General features: G+C 39.7%; 1 protein-coding gene across 1 annotated transcript; it reads right to left on the bottom strand.

Moving 5' to 3' along the window:
- Nucleotides 1-32: 32 nt before the first annotated feature.
- slx4 (SLX4 structure-specific endonuclease subunit homolog (S. cerevisiae)) lies at nucleotides 33-21,707 on the bottom strand. Its single transcript, XM_028444676.1, has 14 exons — nucleotides 21,517-21,707; nucleotides 20,095-20,552; nucleotides 19,344-19,551; nucleotides 13,791-14,006; nucleotides 12,611-12,855; nucleotides 11,165-11,463; nucleotides 10,811-11,027; nucleotides 9,387-9,565; nucleotides 8,790-8,936; nucleotides 8,496-8,665; nucleotides 4,723-6,551; nucleotides 3,063-3,162; nucleotides 2,668-2,979; nucleotides 33-1,014 (listed from the first exon to the last, which is right to left on the bottom strand). Exons 2-14 carry the CDS (start codon nucleotides 20,486-20,488, stop codon nucleotides 639-641), a joined length of 4,692 nt encoding a protein of 1,563 aa, XP_028300477.1. The 5' UTR covers nucleotides 20,489-20,552; nucleotides 21,517-21,707; the 3' UTR covers nucleotides 33-638.
- Between the last annotated feature and the right edge of the window lie 1,031 nt (nucleotides 21,708-22,738).

Raw genomic sequence — 22,738 nt, 5'->3', positions numbered from 1 at the left:
GTTCAATTACAACTTTATTTTGTTTAGCATTTTTTCCAATTACAATTAAAATCACATGTAAAATACACTAAGAAATATTATTTATCATTCAATTTTTTTCATTTCTTGGTAACATTGTTAGGCTTCCTAATCAATGAAAATATTAATATTTCTGGTCAAAAGAATTGACAGGTGAATGTGATATGAAACATATTTTAATAATTAACTATGTTTGTGTAAGCCATAGAACTGTCACATGGTTCCCAGGTTTGCGTTTGATTAAATTGTAAGTTGTTTTTTAATTTCCATGCCAATCACAATTATAAAGTCAATTATGATTACAACAGCAAGAGGTTTTTTAATTACAATTGTCATAATTTTAAATTATAATTGACCCAACCCTGGTTGTATCATTAACATGCTGCACAACAAACTAGAATTTGTTGCCTCAGAAACTTTAACATAAAGGAGTAGTGTGTCATCTACTACCACATTTTTTTTTTTTTTTTGAAAAAGGTATTTTATTTACTTTTTTTTTTTAAAACTTCATTCCTACAACTTTAAAAAAAGTGCAAAGCCATAACACACAAACAATAAAATTATTCTTTTACAAAAGCCTTTCCAACTATGACTTTCCAACCTTAAGCTAGTATTCCATCTTATCGATTAAAATGTGCCTTTTTCCTACTTGCTCCTGCACTGGTGCCTGTTTTCACCCTGGTCCTGGTCTTCCTGCCTCGGCCAGCTGCTGGCTGCCCTGGCTTAGCGGTGGTGAAGGTGATGCACTGGGAGTCCAGGTAGTCCACCAGCTTAGCAACGCCCAGACGGATCCCTGCTGCTTTAAGTTGCTCCTGGAGCTGAGACAGAACCAGTGGCTGATATTGCAGAATGCGACCGTACAGCTCTGGGTGTGACAGGATGAAGCCGCGCACAGCCAGCAGGCGGTCCTGGAGACGGGAGGCTGATTGAGACGCTGACACGCCTCCATCACTGTCTGAGTCCCTGTCAGAGGACATGATGAGCTCTGGATTGGACCTAAGGAGAAACAGGATAATTTTACATGATGCAACAATATCAAAATCATTAAAGCCAATACGTGTTTCAGATTGAGTTTTTGCTTAAAGCTGCAGAAGATGAAATTATTTGATCAAATGCAAAATTTTAAAATTGCTGCTCGTAAAAATGTTTTGCTCCCCATAGCAAAAATTCCATTCATTGACACGGTTGGAAAAGTTTCTTGCATTGCATTGTGGGATGTGGAGTCTCATAAACCGATGCAAAGAAGTATTTCCTTCTTCATTCTTACACTCATTTTGTGTTTCTTTACGACATTCAGTCTGTGAAAACACCAGAAATATGTTGGGAGGTGACTTTGGCAAAGTTTCTGAGGCAAATGCAAAGAAATTACAGTAAAAATGAAGTAAAAACACTTCCATGCATCCGTATAGAAGATGCAAAACTTTTCCAACAGGCTGTTTACAGTTGTGTTGAGAAAATGATCTTTGATTTATTGATCTAAGAGGCCGACACTGTCTCTTTATCTGATAAAAAATGACCATCTCCAGCAGCTTTAAATCCTTCATTTTGGGGTGTATAAACTGTCTATTTTTGTACATCATGTTACAAAGTAAAAATAATGATTAATTACAAGCATATGTGCTATTTTTAGTTAAACTAAATGGTAACACTTTACTTAAAGGTTTATACATAAGGCCAACATTTCTCGGTCATTTTCATGAATAATAAGGTGGAGGGATCTAGTGGCGTTAGGGTTTAGGGTAACAAACAACACTTAATGACTGCCTTCATGACACCTTATTCAGGTGTCACATCTTAGTAATGAAATGTCAGCCTTTATATATAAAACTTCAAGTAAAGTGTTACTAAATAAATATGGTTAAATAATTCATGATTCAGATTGCTTCACTCTGTAAATGGATGTAGACGTTTGCTCATGGTGAGAAAAGTGACATTTGAGGATGACGAGGGGCCGATGATAAGCAAATTTAGGAATGAATCTTGTTTCACAGAAAATGCAGCTCATCTGTTTCTGTAACCATGTGTTTAGGCAGGGACTCATTTAAAACACGCTGGACTGAGCTCAACTTACAGATTGAAAATATTGCCTTTACTTGGAAATAATGGGAGTTTTCCATGGACGGGAATCACTAACGCTCCTTCAACTGGCAGCCCCATCCAACCACCTGAGCTTCCTATTTTTCTATTTTATGTTATGCAGGGGTGTAAAACTCATTTTTAGTTCAAGAGCTGACGAGAAATACAGACCAGTTAGATCACAAGTGGGCTGCAGCTTTTAGGTGGAAATATGAACAATTTCATCCCTAATATGCACCAAGTTTGCACTTCCAGTTATGAATCAGTCATAAAGTATGGAAGGCATCAACAATATCAAAGGACACATAAATGTCCTTTGATGTATTTATTTTTTTGACCAATTTGAGTTTAATTTGTGGAGATTTTGTGCAAAAAGTTCTGAAAAATTGCAGGATTTTGGTTCTTTCAACAACAATTTACAATGAATTATTTGGTCATTTACACAATATTTCATGTTTTCCCTGTCATTTCCACTTTCTTCTGAGAGCCGAAAAAAGATGTTTAACACATGCTCTTATGGTTTTTAAAAGGTGCTGCCAACATACATTTGATTACAATCCATTTAATCTTTACCTCTCTGATTCCTCGCTGGCAGCATTGGAGGAGGTGTTGGATCCCTGTGATGCTGACAGTGGCTCCTCCCCCTCCTCCTCCACTACTTTAGTGTTGTGTTTCCCAGGCGATGCTGTAGGGGGCCTCGGCTCTTTAAACTGATTGCTTGTAGAGCAGAGGATGGGTCTGATGAGGAGGGGCTTGACCTGAGCTGAGCACGCTGTGGAAGGTTCCTCATCCTCTGAGTCGGAGCTGGTCAGCTGGTGTGTGTACTGGTGGATCTCCTTCAGTTTAACAACCATCTGACGTTTAGGTAGCGGCCGCACTCCATACCTGATCACAGGAGAAAGACGATGAAATAAAGGGAAACAGAAACAGGCACGCGCACGCACACGCGCACGCACACACACACACACCTGTTCAGTTTGTTCTTCAGCTCTGGTGTGTCCATGTCGGAGTAGTGAGGCATGGGAGTGATGGGAACCATCATGCGGCGCCTTTTATTTTGTGCTAAAACTGAGAACAGAAAAAAAATACAGAATTTAGAACAAACCCTGAACGCTGCTGTTTATTCAAAGAACATTTAGGACCTCAAGTTTTTGGGGCATATGTTGTCACTAGTTTTTCTTTCATTTGAAATAAATTGTTGAAAAAGGAAATCAGGACATGTGGAAATTAGTGATGGTAACACTCCTCCAAAAGATGGTGGGGTGGATTTAACCCTCAAATATCACTAACACAATTTACCCATGGGGCCAATCTGACCTAAATTACAATTAATTCATCTTGAATAGTTTTCATCCAAATCTTTTTAAATAGAGTATGGACCCTAATGGTTGTGGTGCTGATATGACATTTCCTGCTGTGCAACTATCAGGTCAAACTGCCAGTTTTACAGTTAGCTCATCTTGAAAATGTATTTTTTTTCTCTAATTTGGGGTGCACATTCATGACTCTCAGAGTGAACCATACTGATTGAATACTCAAAAGTATCAACTGCACTTGCAGGTGTGGTGATGTGATGTTAGGTCACACATGGGATCAAATTGACCCCAGAGGAAGACCAATGCGTGCAACGTGATCAGCACATTGAAAAAATGACATCAAGATAATTTTATGCTTAATCAATTGTAGAAAAAGTCATGATAAGCATTGAGTTGGGTCAAATTGACCCCAATGATAATATGGAGGGTGGAATCCTTTTTCAGAGTTAGCAGGCCAGATACTATCGCACTGATAACATTTACCAAGGCCTCTTCTCAGAGACTCTCTCATTGTTATGCTTAGCGCTATCAGCAGCATAAAAACCCTGAGAGCACAGAACAACTACAGATTTATTGGACACACACACTGAAACCTTTGAATCCCAGACCAGTTGTCCCAAAAACTCTTTGACCAAATAAACCCTGTGTCTGCATCTGACCTGTAAACCCTTCAACTTGACTCCGTCTTATTTCATTCAAAACCACCACAACACAGTTGATGTGCTCAGTAGAAAGAAACCGTGCGCTTAAAGCGATTATCCGGAGGATGAAAAGGGAGAGAGAAAATTCAAAAGCGAACGTCTCGATGTCCCTCCCTAAAAAGCGCCACTTCCTCCCCTGCCTCTGCCAATCTACCAGAAGCCACACCTCTACTTTTGTGTACGTGCATGGCAGAACATAACAATGTTTTACACACTAACACCACACCCGGACCTTTTTTTTTGTTTTTTAGTAGAACATTTGGAGTTTCAGCACGCTCCTCCATGATGCTATGCTGCTCAGAGTGATACCTGTTTGCTGTTGTGACGCGCTGCCTTTTTTCCGTGCACAGTTTACGCACGCGCATTCACTTTGATTGACAGTCTCCGCTACAGGAAGTCAAAGCCTATTGGCTGGGCAATTGCGGCGTGATTTTCTATTTGTATAGGGGTCTATAGGACGAAGGCGGGACTTATATACACTGACGTATATGAATGACCACCGGCAGTAGACTATAGTAAAAGAAGTTAGGCGTTTTTTTTGCATTTTAAAAGAATGATGCATAAACATAGATTTCTCAGAAACTCCAAATATCAGCTTTAAAAAAACTCACCTGGAGTTTTTTGGATCTGAGCAGCAGAATTCACCCTTTGGGAAAGAGGAAGAGGCTCCTCCTCTTCGTCTTCTTCCCAGCTGTCCCATATCTTAGAGTCTAAGAGGCCTTCATCCATCTCCACTGAGGCTGTGGTTTGAGGGTGTGAGTGTTGAATTCTTCCAGGGGACGTGAGCGTCTTTCCTCTGTTCACTGAGTGTACACTGGGACTTGATGATGATGGTGCAGAACAAGAAGAGGAAGACGATCTGCGTTGTTTTCCAGGGCTCAACTCTTGCTGGCTCGTTGATTCGCTGTTGTTTAGCCTCAGACTGAAGTGTTCTGTGTTCGCCTCTGAACAAACGTCAAGATTCCACGAGTCATTGAAAGCTATTGGGGGTTCATCCATGTCCATGAAACGTTGCTGGAAACTGGAATCTGTGTCACATCCAGAGCTAACTTCTCCAAGTATTGCTTTTCTACTGGTGAAATCCTTCTCTATGATCTCCCCATCATGGTTCCGGCTCTGGTTAAAAGATCTGTGGGCGGAGCTTGTGGCTGAGGGCTCAGAATCAGGGGACAGATGGAAACATTGTACTTCATTGTTCAGTGGGCTCTCACTTGTTGACGGCTGATGGTCGGACACAGAGTCCTGTAGGAGAGGAACATGAGGCAGGTGGAGCTCTGTGTGCAGCGGAGTGCTGCTGTAGCATTTGATGGGGAAAGTCTCCTGGAGCGAAGGTGGGTGTGTCACACGCGATGGGTGCGACTTTTTTGCTTCAGAGGCATTAAACGCATCTTTGCTGGAGCTGCTACCCTGTGCAGAGGGGGAAACACTTCCTTTGGAAGTCAAACGAGGTAAAGCTGGAGAAAAGGAAAGTGAACTATCGGCTTTTGGAAACAGCGTTGTTCGACAGATGCTCCTTCTGGTGTGGGTGGAGCTACTGGTGGTGTTTTTATCAAGCTGGTCTGGTGTGGATGGAATCAACCAAGAAAGCTCTGGAGAACAATTCAGGAGTTCACCAGGGCCAGGACTCATTTTATGCTCCACATCAGGTGGGGGAGACGTTTCTGTGACCCTTTGTTTAACATCCATCATCTCCTCAGAGGAGTCAGATAACACGATGAGCTCAGGCTCTTGTTTACCGGGAGAAGATTCAGTAGAAACTGGGACACACAGACTTCCAGCACATCCACTCTCTGGCTTCAAATCTCTTCCAAAACTTTGATTTATTACCTGAGCAGGGGATAGACCTGCTACTGGCAGGTTAGATGTGCTGGGAACACTGGGAGGACTGGGGGACATGTTGTCTGAGGACTGAAGTAAAGTTCTTCGCCTCGGGTGCTGTTCAGAAATGTGTCCCATTGGTGAATCGAGGTCTCCTTCTTCTGAGAAGATACGGCTGTAGCTGCGATCTAAGCTTTGGTTCTGCTCCACCTGCTCAGCTTTTCCACTGGACCTCACTTTGGGCTCCATGAGTTTTGTGAAGAGTAGACCTCCATTTTCCTCCTCTTCTTCCTCACTGTCCTGCTCTTCTCTCTTTCTCTGCGTAGCAGCAAACTCATAGATCTCCTCCAGCTCTTCTTCATTCACTCGTTCCTCTGGAAGCCCATGGAAACCTGAGACAAGATTCTCAGCTTCATCCTCCCCTTGTAGTTCTCCTTCCTGCTCCGTTCCTCCACCCGAATCCATCCCATCTTCATCCTCATTCCCTTCCATCCACATCGAGCGAAGGAGCTCCATGAAAGCCTCGTCTGTGTGAGTCTCCTCCACCTGGTTTGTGTTTATCTCTTCATACATAGGAGTCTTCGTCTCTTGGCAAAGCTGCTGCAACTCCTGCAGGTCGAACCTTAGACACAAACATCAAGTATTTTCAACCTTATAGATAAAGACAACTCTAAGGGTGCTTTCATACATATAGTCTGGTGGAATCGGTGCGATTCAGGAGGTGAATCTGAAACATTGTTGCATTTGAATTTGGTCCGCTTTCACACATTCTATTTGCCAAGCGCACCAAACTTGAACAACGTCACACAGGCCAATTGGTCAGTCACCTATTGAACAGAATACTGCAACCTCCAATGCTGTGACGATGTGGCGCTGCCCTGTCACTACTGACCGTCGCACCGTCACAACCTATATTTGGTCTCTCTTCCTATGTTTTCCAAAGAAAATCCTAAAACAATCCCCACAGAAAAGTCAAATAATAATTCAAAATAATCCATAATCACATGATGCCACAATCTCCACTAATGCTCTACTTAAACACAGAGATGACTCCGCTCCGTCGCCACCTGTCAGCGCTCAGAGCCGTCATGTCACCAGTAACTTACCGGTAAGGATGTGTAATGTGTGAAGATATGACACTATAAACGCAAATAAAACAGAGCAGTCAAATGTGCAGCCATCGCTGATCATGTGAACAGTTTGGGAAAACAGAAATAAGTGAAATAAATGAATGATGTGGGAGAAATACAGAAGGCAGTGAGGAAATGTGTCGTGTTTTTTTTTTGTGTGCTGACAAAGCAACTCTGAAAATGGATGGAGCACTGGGTTGTGAATGTGTGATGGCAGACAGCAGCAGCGGCACAGCTGCTGCTGCGCTGTCACTGATGGAGTTGCTCCGTTACAATTGAACTTCAATGTAAAGTCCTCTGTTCTGTCCTGATTGCTTTCTCACGTGGTTAAAAACCGCACCATGCTTCGCTTGAGCCGAACCGAGACCTACATTTTTCAGAGGACCAGAGTTTGCTTATTTGCTCCGCACCAGAGCTCCAGTGACCTTTCACATGTCACAAAAAGACCGGCGTATCCCAGGAAGCGAAGCATGGTGCGGAGCAAGAAGGCATGTGTGAAAGCACCCTAATATTACATTTTTAAACATCATGCTTTACTATTTTAAACTGCCTATTATCCTCAAATATTACTAATGTTTTACCCTTGGGATCAATCTGACCTCAGGGATATTTGCCTCCAGAAATTGATTTTCAGTAAATTGTTGACCAAGTTTTTGTGTCAGACACTTTGTTTATTTAATGAATACATGAAAATCCCATTGATAATGAAACCATGACCTGTCCTCTAGTGCCACCATCAGGCCAAACTTAATTTAGATTAGAATTAATTTATCTCAAATACTTTTCATTCAAATCTTCTCAAATTTACTGACAATATTAATGACCACAAGAGTATGAACCCCATTGGTTGTGGCGATGATATGACCTTTCCTGCAGCGCCACCATCAGGTCAAACTTTTGGTTTTAGAGTTTGTGTATCTTGAAAATTTTTCATGCAATTATTTTCTAATTTGGGGTGCACATTCATGACTCTCACAGAATGAACCATATTAATTCATAATGTATCAACTCAAAACTTTTAACTGCACCTGAACGTGTGGGAATGTAAGGTCTCACATGGGTCACACAGATAGTTTTACACAGCTAAAACAACTTGGGGTCAAATTGATCCCAGAGGAACACCAATGCGTGCAATATGTCTTCAGCACATTGAAAAAATACCATCATGATAATTTTATGCTTAATCAAAATTGGAATAGTTGTGAAATATGAAGAAAAAAATAAAAGCTACCTATATTTTTTTTAATGATAACTATTGAATGGGGTCATATTAACCCCATTCAATTGCACCTATCAAATTAGGAAAAGAAATTAAATACGAAGCAAAGAAAATAAAGTCAAATATTATTTTTTGAATGATAAACATCAAATGGGGTCAAATTGACCCCAAATATTATAGGACTGTTAAAAAAATCTTGTTTGCAATGGAATCCTACCTGGATGCTAATTCTAGTACGTGAGGCCTCATTGATGCATGAATGGAACAGTGAGACGTGTAGAGGTAACGCAGCAGAGCAAACACCGCCTGTCCAGGGACGTCGTTCATCAGAACCCTGTGAGTCGCGGGGAGCCCTGCCTCCTTTACCCCGATGCCGCTTTCATGCACCTGAATCACAAGCAGAAGACAGAAATAAACAAGACCCATCCATCATAACATATGTAACATCAGGAGTGCTAAAAGAAGATCAGATTATGCCCAGATGATTTAAATGAACTACTAAATGATGTACCATTTCTGCCAGCAGGGGGCAGCGAGCATACAGCATGAAGGTGTGCGCATAGAAGATTTCTCCACTGTCCACCTGCAGCTGTACATCACTGAGCTGAGGGTTGTTCACCATGCTGCTGAGATCTGCTGCAAGCCTGCACAGCACCACCTACAGGGGAAACAGTGCACAGTGTATAATAGAGGGATCTTTCTACTTCCTGTCAGAACAGTTTGATGAAATCAAATGTTTTATTACTATAGAGCAGTGTTTTTTAATCTTTTCTTGATACACATCGTGAGCGGGATTAAATAAAATTTAAAAAAAACCATTAAATATGATTAGAAATACAATTGAACATTCTGCTAAATTTTGGTTTTTTTTTTATATATAATGCATTTTATTATATTGTATAATTTTACATTATATTTGTATAATAATATATAATTTATATATTTTTAGACCAATTAGGTGAAATGAAATAATTTCCCACAGCACACAAGTGTGCTACAGCACAGTGGTTGAAAAACCCTGCTATAGAGAAGCATATTAGACAGTTAATTATAGAAAAAATATCACATTATAATTATAAAAAAGGTGGAGAAGCTCCAGATCTCGTACTGATTCCTGTATCTTCTCTCGTTCTGCTTTCACTGAATCAGTCGTCCTCGTGTTCAGGCTAACGGCGGCTGTTTCTGGTACGAAGCCACTCTTGCTAAGCTCGTTGGGCTCCTCTGCCTCCTCGAGGACAAAACCACTCAGCTGGAGGTTTGTGGAGGAACTGGTATCACCCTGATGATCTACAACAACCAGGACAAGGATCAGTAGCCACAAACAAGAACATTCTAAATTCTAAAACTGATTCTGCATCGACTGGAAGACTTGGTGGGATTGTTTACATAGAAAAAAATGTCAGGAATATATTGCGATGGAAAATATTATTAATTTAAATATTGAAACACTATATTTTGCATTTAAAATTTAATTGATGCGTTTGTGTCATAGATATTAAACAGTATATTATTGATATTATGTACATGTCATGTACGTTCATGTGTATGTATATATATGTGTATATATGTAGTAAGTAATGTTTATTTATTTAGCACCTTTCACAGACAGAGGTCACAAAGTGGTTTACATATATGTATATATGTATATACAGACCCTTTCCAAAAAATGTGAATATCATGGAATAGTTGTTTAATTTCCATAATTCCATTTAAAAAGTTTAAGAGATTATAGATTCAGGGCCCACAATTTAAACCATTTCAAGTATTTATTTGTTTATTTTTATATAATTTGGGCTTCCAGCTCATAAAACAGAGGAACAGAACCCAAACTGCTTGAGGTCCAGTGTGAAATATCCACAGTCAGTCATGATTTGGGGTGCAATGCTCTGTTCTGTTCCTCACCCGTCTTCCTCTAAACCCTGAGACCTTGATTCCAGAATGAACTTTACTTTCATCGGAAAAGAGGACCTTGAACCACTGGCCAACAGTCCAGTCCTTCTTCTCCTCTTTTTTTCTGCCAAAACTGAGAATTAAATGGTGATTTCTTCACAGTATTCTAATTTTTGGAATTCCTGTTTTCGTGGGTTTTATGAGCTGGAAGCCCAAATTATGTAAAAGTAAAAACATCTTTTAATTGTGGGCCCTGAATCTATGATCTATGAAAGTTTAAGTTTTTCAATGGAATTATGGAAATTAAACAAGTTTTCCATGATTTTCTGTTTTTTTTTTGGAAAAGGTCTGTATGTTTGATGTGCAATAAAAAAGCTTTGTGTAGAATATATATTGAATTTGTAATGTAAAAATAGTAATATTAGTTTCACTTCTTTTTTTGTGATATTATCGAGAGAGCCTTGTTTTGTTTTGTTGTGATGGGGTAGGTGTGTATAAGCTTTTGCTACAACGTACACCCTTTCGGCTGAAGAGTTAGACAATTGAGTGTCGCCTGTTCTGTTTTTAGTTTTTTCTGAAGACTGCCGAAATAAAATTTTATTTCAATTCTATTTTGTGGTAGTTTGCTGGAGCGTGTCTTACCCCTCCTGGTGTATCCACACTGTGTGAGCGTCATGCCATCCTCAGCCAGCTCCATCAGGTCTCGCAGAGCCTGGCTGTCCACCTGGAGCTGCCCTGTCCCTGGGGGGGAGGCAGCTGGTTGGAGGGGGGGTTTCTTAGCGGAGGTAGGAGCTCCTTCACCTTCCAGCTGGACAGATGACTTTGGTTTGTTGCTACTGCCAAGAGAGGCTGGATCTGTCTACGGAGGAGAACCAGGAGCACGTGTTTATGCTGCTCATTCAGTCAGAGCTTAAATATCGAGTTTTATACCATGAAGACACACACACACATGCACACACGCACGCAGGCACACAGCTTAAGAATGTTCTTCCTTACCATTACAGGTTGTGAAGACAGGAAAAACTCTCTGAGCTCTGCAGCATAAAAATCAGAGCGACCCGTAAACCCTTCATCCAGCAGTGCAGTTTTCTGCCAAAGGGGGGTGGCACCGCTCCAGCCGGGCAGGGTGCTGGTGCAGCGGGTGGGAGTGGGGGGAGACGAGGGCCGGCTGCAGAGTAGAAGCGCTGAAACGCGCTCCTGTAGTCGGACCACTGCTGCCTCAGGGTCCTGGAGGAGAAGCAGTGGAGGAGGACGAGGGATGGTCCCTTTCTTCTTCGTTCCTCGACCCCCCCGACCTGCAGGAGGAATGAACATGACATTACTACTCTAAGTTCAGCTTTATTTCTACAGACCTCAATAAATCAAACACCACAACAGTAAATATTAGCTCTGCCATTCATCTTTGATGTGGTTTTAGAAAGCTGCTGATGTCGGTGCCGTGGAATCTGACTCACACTCAAAGGACTTAGTGGAGTGTAGTGCTGTGCGATATGGAGAACATTTTATATCACAATATAGGTAGATTTATCTTCCGATATAGTATTTCTTCCTTAAAATTACATGAAATGAATGGAAAATTGCTATTCATCATATATTCTATTATGTACAAAAAAGGTTTCTATAATTACATTTTCCTATGTCTCAGTACCTCTAGAATTTTGAAATAATTTATGTAATTGTTACGGTCTAAAACGCCTGATTTTGCAGCAGCCTTTTCCAAATATTGTTTCAAAAGTTGTGACTATGGCTGATATTTTTATAAAAAGGCTTTATTATTTTCTTTAACTTTGCTTAGAAATTCCAAAAAAACCAAACCTGACTGCTTTTAAAATTATTTCATATCAATACAGAAAAGAGCAGATTCACAACAATTTATCAAGATATGGATAATTTCCATCACAGTGCAAGGTATAGTTCAGAGAATATTACACAGAGTATCAGTGTTTGTATATGTATTGAGAAAAAAATTTCTAAAATAAATGGTACCTCTGCTTTAAGAATCATCTCAATAAAGGAATGTTTGTGACTTTTGCTACATATACTGTTGTCACTAGGGCTGGGTATCGCTAGGTACATCGCGACACAATATATTGCAATATAATCTCTGTGTGTCATGTATATATATTGTTTTTGTCATGACTTGTATGTTGCAATTAAAATAAATAAACACATTTTTAAAAATTGACATTTGGCGCCAGTGAATCGATAACGTATCGCAAGACGAAACCTCACGATATATCGTTGCATCGTAATTTTGGCACACCCCTAGTTGTCACGTGTTCTGATTTGTAAATCTGTATGTGGAAATGCCACGCAAAAACCAACAATAATGGCCACTGCTATTATTTTAAACTGTACCTGTAGTGAATTTTACTTGCAAGCTTCATCAAAGATCATATATGATAGTCACGGTAGTAATTAGGGGAGTGTGTATATCTGTACCTGTAGCAGCCCCTCGTTTCATTAAAGGAGGCACAGAGTGATGAGACGCAGTGTTCTCCTTAGTTAGTATTCGTTCCTCAGCGTCCTCCTTCCTCTGCTGTTCATTTTCCTGATCCAACAGGGAGGAAGACAGAGCCAGAGCCACCATCATGTCTTCATCCAGAGCTTTATGCTTCTTCTTTGGCTTCTTCACTGGGAGGCTGGGCTTGGTGGGACCTTTCCTTTTAGAACTTGATATCTGAGCTCTACAGAGAGGATTGAGACACAACTGAGGATTTTATTTCATTTTAATACACATTTATAATAATTTCAGACAACTAAACATTTCGCTGAGTTGGACCATGTTATAAACACCTGAAGAATGCATGCAATGGTGTTAAATTACATTACGTGATGCAGCATGGTTTTGTTTTCCCAAAGGAGGGAGCTCTCTTTCATAACATTCTTTTCGATGTCTCACTATGGGACATGCGCCTCCGGGTCATATCGCAGAAGCCCTATCTCATTACGCCAATCCTGATTGGCTGGTGAAATGTATTCATCCACCACAGGTAGTCCTGCCTACTATAAGTAGAGTGGGCGGGGAAAACAGCACCATTCAAAAACCTCTTCTCAGTCAGAGCTATCTCGCGTCGCTATCCACAGGTGGACCCTTTCTGGATTCCGCCGCCGGACGCTGCCGTCGATATCGTTTCTCTTTTTTTTGACCACACCAGGTCGACCAGTGTTATTCCCTGCTTCCACGCTCGGAATTACACTTGGACTCTTTTTGGAGTGGGTGTCTGAGCTTTTCTTCTGTCACTACACCCCTGGATTTGAATTATTTTTTAAATGTAAAAAGGATATTGAGGAGAAGTGAGAGGTAAAGTTGATATGAAACATATTTTAATACTTGTTACTATGTATGTGTAAGACAAAACTGTAACATGGTTCACAAGGTTAGTGTTAAATTGAATTGTAATTGAAAGTTTTTATAGAATTTCCTTTCCATTTACAATTACAAAGTCATTTAACTGAACTCAATTACAATTACAACAGAAACAGATGGTTTTCAATTACAATTATAATTATGTCATAATCATAAATAATTATGAATTACACTACTATAATTATAATTGACACCAACCCTGCTCAACACATTGATGCAACAGCCCGATGGTTGTCTAACGCTCGCACTCACAGTGTGTTGCTGGTTCCACTGCTCTGACTCTCCTCAGTCTGTCTCTGCAGAGCCTGCAGCAACACGGCGGCTGAGACCCCCATATCTGAGGAGCAGCGCTTCAGATGGGCCGAGCGACTCTTCTGGGATTTGAAGTTCTTGCCACAGATTGGACAGGTTAGGATGGCAGAGGTTGGCAGACGAGTAGGCGCGGCCTCTTCAATCCCGTCTAAACACCTGAAAATGGATCCACAACAACATATACAGTAAGATGTATGAGAAAAAGTAGCCACTGCATCATTGGATTCTCTGTTACTAATTGTTTCATAACTTTATATACAGAAAAATATGATTTATATGCTAAAAAAAATATAAAAAAAATATTGTCAGTTATGATTTAACGCAAAACTGGAGAACCATGTTACATTTCTATGTACAGTTCTACACATATGTAGTTACCAGTAATCAAAATATGTTTCATATCACGATTTCCCACATTTTACCATTTCAACAAAAAAAAAAATCAAGGGGTATCCTGACAAAAAAAAAAGGCTCAGATGCCCACACCAAAAACATTAAAACCTATATTTTATATTTATTAGGAAGGAAACCAATAGATAGGAAAGAAATTAGATGATAGAAATGTGTTTTTAGTGTATTTTACGGCTGATTTAGGACCCGTTATCATAAGAGACGCTAGCAAAAAGCTAACACAAGAGGAAGGTTAACTTCCTCGTGCTAACAAAGCTATCAGGCCTAGGGAGGATCCTGTTCCCGTTGATAAGCCAACAGGTGCGAGTCCTCCCTGGAATACTCTGGGAGCTAAGCCTAAGAAAAAGTCATATCCACTTCAAAGGCTAACGGGCCGAGCAAAGCGCCCTGATATCAATAATGAGACGGACTGGCCTGCACTGGCTTCGCAGACTGCAGCCTCAACATCAACTCCCTTGTCTGCCCAGGCACAAAAGTGGACATCTGCTAAAGGCAGGAGTATCACCAAGTCACAAACCCAGTTTCATGTAGAACTGGGTAATCGATTCGCCCCACTGCTGAATGACCTAGGATCTGGCTCTAATGAGGTCAACACACAACCTTCTGGAACTGCGAAGACTGAAAGTGCTTCAGGAAAACAAAAGCGACAGGGTAGGCCAAAGCAACAACCTCACACACTGATAGTGGGAGACGTTTCTGTTAAAGATGCTCAGAAGATGTTTAGCAGCAACGTGAAAGTGATCTGCTTACCTAATGACACAGTATCAGACCTGGCTGACAAAATCTTGCATATCGTTGCAGATTACCCACATTTGAAAAATGTTGTGATTCATTTTGGGTTAAATGATTTAGCCAAGGAGGAGTCTGAGGTGTTAAAGCAGGATTTCACCCATCTGCTAAAAACTGTGAGCTGTATACAGCCTAAAGTGTTCATCAGTGGCCCGATACCTCCAGTCCGCAAAGGAGATCTGAAATTCTCAAGGATTTACTCTTTGAATAAATTTCTGTCTTCGGCTTGTGCTGCCCTTTCACTAAATTTTATAGAAAATTTTCCTATTTTTTGGGAACGTCGTCATCTTTTTAGAGCAGATGGACTGTGTCTAAACAAGGCTGGAGTAAAACTCTTCACATCCAACTTGTTTTACTTCACCAGTCACACTGCTATCAGTTCTGATAAAGACAGAGGACAACATGTACCATCGGAGAACAAAACAACAAGGAAAGAACATGGAGTCAATGAGCTTCCAGCAAGAAATAAAAATCACCAAAATGAAGAGGTCAACCCAACCCCCGCATCTCAGGACCCACCTGCTTCACCCCAAAATTCACCTACTTCCACCTCATCCAGCTTCTCTCCTACCCCTGCCTTCTTGGATTTAACTGCCCAGATGAACGAGCTGGTTCTGGCTGGCACAAGACTAACACCCCACCCTTTACCCCACCATGGTCAATCTGCACCACCCATCCCTCCTCGACGATACCAGGCTCAGGATCACTGTTCTCCTCAGACCAGCTGTGTTCAACTTAGAGCGACACAGGCCTGATGTGTGCTGGGTCCAGACTGCAATAGCTCTATTTTTAGGAACAACCAGAAAAAGCCAGGGCCCTATGGAGTTAATGCAGCTTCTTTAATTCCTGTGGTGACAGGTAACACAGGTAAAATTGTGAAATTAAAGAAAAGCAAAAAGCTTTATAGAGATAAAAATTTGACTCCTATAACATGTCATCCAAAAAGTCCACCAGTGTCTCCAGTAAAGTCTTTAAAATTAGCTCTTCTTAATGTTAGATCTCTTGTTAACAAGTCACTAATAATTAATGATTTTATTTTGACACATCACTTGGACTTTTTATTTCTTAATGAAACATGGTTGAATGATGGTATCAGTAATACTATTCTCAATGAAAGTGCACCACAAGACTTTATTTATTTAAATAAGTGTCGTACTTGCAGGAAAGGTGGTGGAGTTGCTGCCATTTTTAAATCAATATTTCAGTGCAAAGAAATAACATTTGGTTATTTTATCTCCTTTGAATATATGTCATTCTTACTGAAGGGTGATTCAAGAGTTCTGTTTTTAGTCGTTTATAGACCCCCAAAATATTCTGGAGAATTCATGGATGAGTTTGCTGAACTGCTGTCAGTTGTATGCACTGAATACAACTTTTTAATAATAACAGGTGACTTAAATATTCATGTAGACAATAACATGGACAATACTGCCAAAGAACTGTATGCTTTAATGGATACTTTTGGTCTTACACAACATGTGACTGGTCCGACACACACTCAAGGTCACACTTTGGATCTGGTTATCTCTAAAGGTGTTGATATCTCTGCTGTTGATGTAAGAGACTTAGCTCTATCTGATCATTTCTGTGTCTTTTTTGACCTAGAGACTGTAACATCTGTTCCCCCTAGTTATGTGTGTTTAAAGAAAAGGTACATAAATGAGAACACAAGTGCACAGTTTATGGAAGCCATAGCAATGACACCAACATTGAGTGCTGAGACAGTTGATGATCTTCTGGATGAGTATAATAGAAACGTCTGTAATGTCATAGATGTGGTGGCTCCAATCAAAACTAAGAGAAAACCAAACACACAGAAAACACCTTGGAGGAGGACTGAGATAATGCAGAATTTGAAATCTGACTGTAGAAGAGCTGAGCGTAAATGGAGATCAACAAAACTCCAAATTCATCTAGAACTGTACAAAATAAGTCTGCGAAAATTCAATGATGGCTTGTTCAAAGCAAGGCAGCAATACTTTTCTGAAATTATTGCCAAAAATGTCAACAACTCTCGCACGTTGTTTTCTGTAATTGAAAAGCTCACAACCCCCCCAGATCAGATAGCCCCTGAATTACTGTCAGCTGGAAAATGCAATGAATTTGCTGTATATTTCAATGAAAAAATACAATCAATAAGGTCAAACATCAGAACAAACCAGCAAAATCACAAAAAGCTTGAACAGCTTCAACCACTGAGGGATGAGTCAACTACAATGTTAGAGTTTATTACAGTGAACCCAAAAACAATAGAGGAGACTGTTCAGCAGCTGAATCCATCAACGTGTTGCCTTGACACAATACCCTCAAACTTCTTTAAAACTGTTGTAAAGTCAATTGTCACTGATTTGTGTCAGATAATTAACTGCTCATTCCAATCAGGCATCGTACCAAAATCCCTGAAAGTAGCTGCTGTGAAACCGCTGTTAAAAAAGAGAACACTGGATGCCTCTATACTGGCTAACTATAGACCAATCAGCAACCTTCCATTCATGGCCAAGATCATTGAGAAGGTGGTCTTCAACCAACTGAGTCAATTCTTAACATTCAACAAAATATTTGATAAATTTCAGTCAGGTTTTCGTTCTCATCACAGCACTGAAACTGCTCTGATCAAAGTGATCAATGACATAAGGTTGAACACTGATTCAGGAAAAGTATCTGTTCTCATTCTGTTGGATCTAAGTGCTGCATTTGACACTGTAGATCATACAATTTTGTTGCACAGATTGCAAACATGGGTTGGACTAAATGGAAAAGTAATGCAATGGTTTAAGTCATACTTGGAGGAGCGAAGCTATTTTGTAAGCATTGGAAACTTTGAATCTGACAGATTACCAATGTCCTGTGGGGTTCCTCAGGGATCTGTTCTTGGACCCCTTCTGTTTAACCTTTACATGCTTCCTTTAGGACAAATTTTACAGAACTGTAAGGTTGATTATCAGAGCTATGCAGATGACACACAACTATATCTATCACTGAACCCAGATGACCATGATCCCATTGAGGTGTTGTGTGACTGTTTAGAAAAAGTAAACTGCTGGATGAGTGAAAACTTCCTTCAACTAAACCATGACAAGACGGAGGTGATTGTCTTTGGTAACAAGGAAAAGAGGACGGCTGTCAGCAATTATCTTGAGTCTCGATCTTTAAAAGCTAAAGACCAAGTCAAAAACCTTGGTGTTCTGATTGACTCAGATCTTACATTCAGCAGTCAGATCAAATCTATCACAAAAACAGCCTTCTACCACCTAAAGAACATCTCCAGAGTGAGAGGTTTAATGGCTCAGAAAGATCAGGAGAAACTGGTCCATGCTTTTATCTCCAGCAGACTGGACTATTGTAATGGTCTTCTGACAGGAATCCCCCAAAAGAGCATCAAACAGCTACAGCTGGTTCAGAACGCTGCAGCTCGGGTCTTAACCAGAACAAAGAGGTCAGAGCACATTACTCCAGTTTTAAAGTCTTTACACTGGCTCCCAGTCAGCCTCAGAATAGACTTTAAAGTTCTGCTGCTGGTGTATAAATCTGTGAATGGGTTTGGTCCAGAATACATCAGTGACATGTTAGTCAGGTATGAACCCAGCAGGTCTCTCAGATCTATGGACACAGATCAGATAGTGGAGCCCAGAGTTCACAGTAAACATGGTGATGCTGCTTTTAGTTGTTATGCTGCAAAGAAGTGGAACAAACTGCCAGCGGAGCTGAAGTCAGCATCCAATGTGAACATTTTTAAATCAAAGTTAAAGGCACTTTTTTTCTCTACTGCATATGATTGAGAGAGAGATTTTTTGTCATGTTGTTGATGTAATGATGATTTTACTGATGATTTTAATTGATTTTACTGATGATTTTAAATGTTCTTATTGATTTAAATGTTCTTATTGATTTTAAACAATTGAATGTTTTATCATGTAAAGCACATTGAGTTGCCTTGAGTATGAAATGCGCTATATAAATAAATTTGCCTTGCCTTGCCTTGCCTTTTATTAGGTTATTTATTTCAGGCTCAGCAATTGTAATTAATTGTGATTAAACTTTAGTAATCGACTTTCTGAGGATAAAAAATAATTGAAACGTAAATGAAATTCTGGTCACTGTAATTGTATTCGAATTGCAATTGAACATGGGTAATTAAAAACCTAATTGTAACTGAAAATTGCAATTGACCTCAACCTCGTTCCAAACACTATTAGATGCCATTCAAAGAAATAATGAAGCAAGATATACTTTGTCCATTAGTGTGAATAACTTTAGCAGGAGTAGCGCTACATCAAGCTGTTTTTGTCAGACCTGTTGAGGTGCTGTGTGCGTCCATCAGGTGTCATATGTGACAAGTCCTTGTGGCAGATCTGGCAGAAAAAAAGGCCACCGTCTTCCAGGTCCACGATGGGAGCCGTGGACGCCTCTCGGTCCAGCTCCTGTTGAAGCTGCAGAGCGAGAGCCTCGTCCGTGTTCTCCTGGAGGTTGGGCTGAAGCTCAGAGCTCAGAGCGGGAACGTCTGCAAGAAGAGGAGAGCTGCTGGTCAGCCAATTTCAAAAACATGTCATACGTTTGTGTCATTCAGTATTTAAATACTCAGTGGGTTCCCAAAACATGATGTAAATCTATTGAAGTAAAGACCAACTCAAACAATAAATAAATAAATACATTTTGATGTTAAAACTTAAAAATGATGACCTTTACCAGAGGGATATTCTTACATATAATATTTCAATCATTAATTTAATGATTTGATTATATAAATCATGAATGAACATTGTGCAGCCACATTGGACAATATAAGCAAACTAAAAGAAGTGGAATTAGACTCATGTTGCACATGTTCTGTATTTATTCATATATCTTTGCAGGATCAAAACGACAAAGGACATCACTATCACAAGATAAAGGCTTTTACTCTTTGGTTCTATATTAGTTTGTTATCCTGGGCTGAATTAAATGTCAAAATAAAATAATTTGTTAATCAACAACAAAAAATGCTGTAATTAATTTCTTCCAACTATTACCTATTTGATGGATCATAATCATTGCATAGGCTCACCGCTCTGCTGCTGTGTGAGACCAGAGCAGTGTGTTGTTTGGATCACGTCTTGGTGAACCATCTTCCGAGGACAGTCTCTCTTGAACTGCTGCATCCTGACCAGGACTTTGTCCTTTGCTGTCTGCTCTGACGTCCCAGGATCCCCCGAGTCACATAAAATCCCCCCACTGACGTCCCGCTCTTGTCCTCCAGCATTAACCGGCTGTGAAGCAGCCAACCTTTCCACTGGGATAACATCTTTTTTTAGATTCTCCTTCCTCTTGTCCTCTCCTCTGGTCTGACTGGAGTTCTGACGCCCTGGTTTTTTCACCTGTTTGTGATCATCGGGTTTCTTACGGACTCGTTTCAGCAGCTTTGAGCAGAGGTCCACAAAGTCCAGCTCAGAGTCATTCATGATGGAGCAGATCTGGCAACATTAGACCGCAGTGTCATCCATGTCTATGTATGATGTCATCAGCCTGAAAAGGTAGAAACCACAAGTGATTTGACACATAGGGCTGGGCAATATGGACCAAACCTCACATGTGAATCTTTCTTCTCAAAATGGTGACATACAATATAAATCTCAATAATTTCAATTCAAATTAAGTCAATTCTAGGTTAAACTAGCTGATACAAAATGCCACACAGGCACATTTATCAACAAATAGCTGCACAATACGTGTCTGATTTGGATTTTTCCCCTCTGAAGAACAGCACGTGTGAGTGAGTTCTGTAGTGTGGCTTGTTTAGTCGTAGATCTAGGTTAGGACACATGCAGAATTCCATCTAACTGAGCTTTTCCAGCTTTTTTAAAAAGTAGCAAAAGCAGCAACTTCTAAAACAGGTATTTGGATACAAAATAAGCTACATATATCGGCATATTGTAATTTTCTATATCCCCAAAATAGTAAACTTGATCTACAGTATCTATAATCTCGATATATCGCCCAGCCCCAATTTATGGCTGATTTATGATTTACTTCATTGTACTATCAATGTTGAAGTCTATTAATTTCCACAGCACATATGAGCTCTGCTATGATAGGAAAAATTAGATTGTAGCTAATTAATCCATGAGAATAAAAGAGCAGTACAAGGTCTTGTGTTTACACTGCAGCAGCATTACAAATGAAACGAATTGTAAGATCGCAACTCATTTCATACATTAAGAGGATTAAGCGATCCATGTACTGTAATGTTCAAGACAGAGATCTTTGGGTCAGCTGTAAATTTGTGTTCACAATGTAGTAATTATCAAAGCATCTTCATGGAATAATTAACTTTTTCTGATGTAGCACTGTTTTTATTGGCAGTCAGAAATGTTCAGAATGTACGTCAAGTTTTGAGGATTTTCTCGTACATGACAATAATTTCAACCAATATTTCAAAAACGATATCTGTGTTTTGTCAGCTAGCTGTTGTTGCTAACAATTGACTCACCTTTTGGACCGAACAATCTTCATTTCACCACTTCATTGCTTCAACGGTCTCGCGCGGCGGGTATTTCCGAGTATTAAGAACTAAACCTAAGTGTGCATACTGAAATAAATGGCTAAATAAAATAACAACCCACTCTCCGGCTATCATATTTTTTTATTTCAATAGTGCTCACAAAACCGCTGTATTTAGTACTTCCGGTCACGTGAGGGAGAGCAACCTATCAGCAGCATAGACTACAAAATGTAGCATCATGTGACGGAAGTTCATTGGGAAGGCAAAATAAAAATAATAACCGTTCTCTTCACGTTATTTAAAAAATATATTTAATAATTTCATTTTGCATTTTTCTGTCATCAATTAATTTTCTTGTTTTTCATATTTTGCTAATGTAATGCGCACTACAGGAAAATGCATTTTTGCTACTTCTGCTTAGCTTTTTGCTACTTTCGCTGTGCTGAGATTGTTCATTCAATTTCAAAGTTAAATATCCAAAGTTAATGTTATTGAACATTTTTTGCTACTTCCGCTGTGCTTTTTGCTAACCAAAAACATGATTATAATGTAACTCAATACGAAAAGCAATAATTTATTTTCCAAAAAAAAAAACATGATTATAATATACATTGCAATGAATAACAGTTAATAATGTCCAGTTCAAAACAGATACTGATTAATAAGAACATACTTTACAACAATAAGATAATGTATTCTTATAAATTAGCATCTGATCATGACAATCATATTTTTTAAGCATTTTTTAAAATCGGTACAATAATCCCTGTATGACAAATATAGTACAGCAATCTCAGTACGATTTACAATTTTTGGCATAAAATGCACTTCACAGACAGATATCTTGCTGAAATATTTAAAATACATTATTACACTTATTAATATACAACATTAATGTGAATTTTACAAATAAGATATTGTATTCTTAGGATGACAATTTGGGCATGGGAATTCCAGCATGGGTACAATCCAGTACATGACTGCTGGGTACTGAGAATGTCTGACAATCTGAGCACGGTTACAATACACAGGCCCAATCTGTGTACTTGGCACACCTGTCTGATCCATTGTAAATGATCATTTATATTTGTTTGGACAAATTGCCTGTATCGCTTACTGCAGGGGTCTGCAACCTGCGGCTCTGGGGCCTAATGTGGCTCTTTGACTCTTATGCAAGGGCTTCCTATAGCTTTAAAAAAAAAAAAAAAAA

Source organism: Gouania willdenowi, chromosome 1 (assembly GCF_900634775.1).
Source record: "Gouania willdenowi chromosome 1, fGouWil2.1, whole genome shotgun sequence".
In the NCBI taxonomy this organism is placed as follows: Eukaryota; Metazoa; Chordata; class Actinopteri; order Blenniiformes; family Gobiesocidae; genus Gouania; species Gouania willdenowi.
Note: the sequence above shows the minus strand (reverse complement) of the source record. Positions and strands in the feature narration are given on the sequence as shown.

Bases quoted from the DNA above. Each gene is read 5' to 3' on its own strand.
- slx4 (XM_028444676.1), bottom strand. From the start codon at position 20,488: ATGAATGACTCTGAGCTGGACTTTGTGGACCTCTGCTCAAAGCTGCTG. The intron at 9,566-10,810 runs GTAAGACACGCT...TGGTTGTTGTAG, and splicing joins GTGTGGATACACCAGGAGGG to ATCATCAGGGTGATACCAGT. The intron at 3,163-4,722 runs GTGAGTTTTTTT...TTCTGTTCTCAG, and splicing joins TCAGATCCAAAAAACTCCAG to TTTTAGCACAAAATAAAAGG.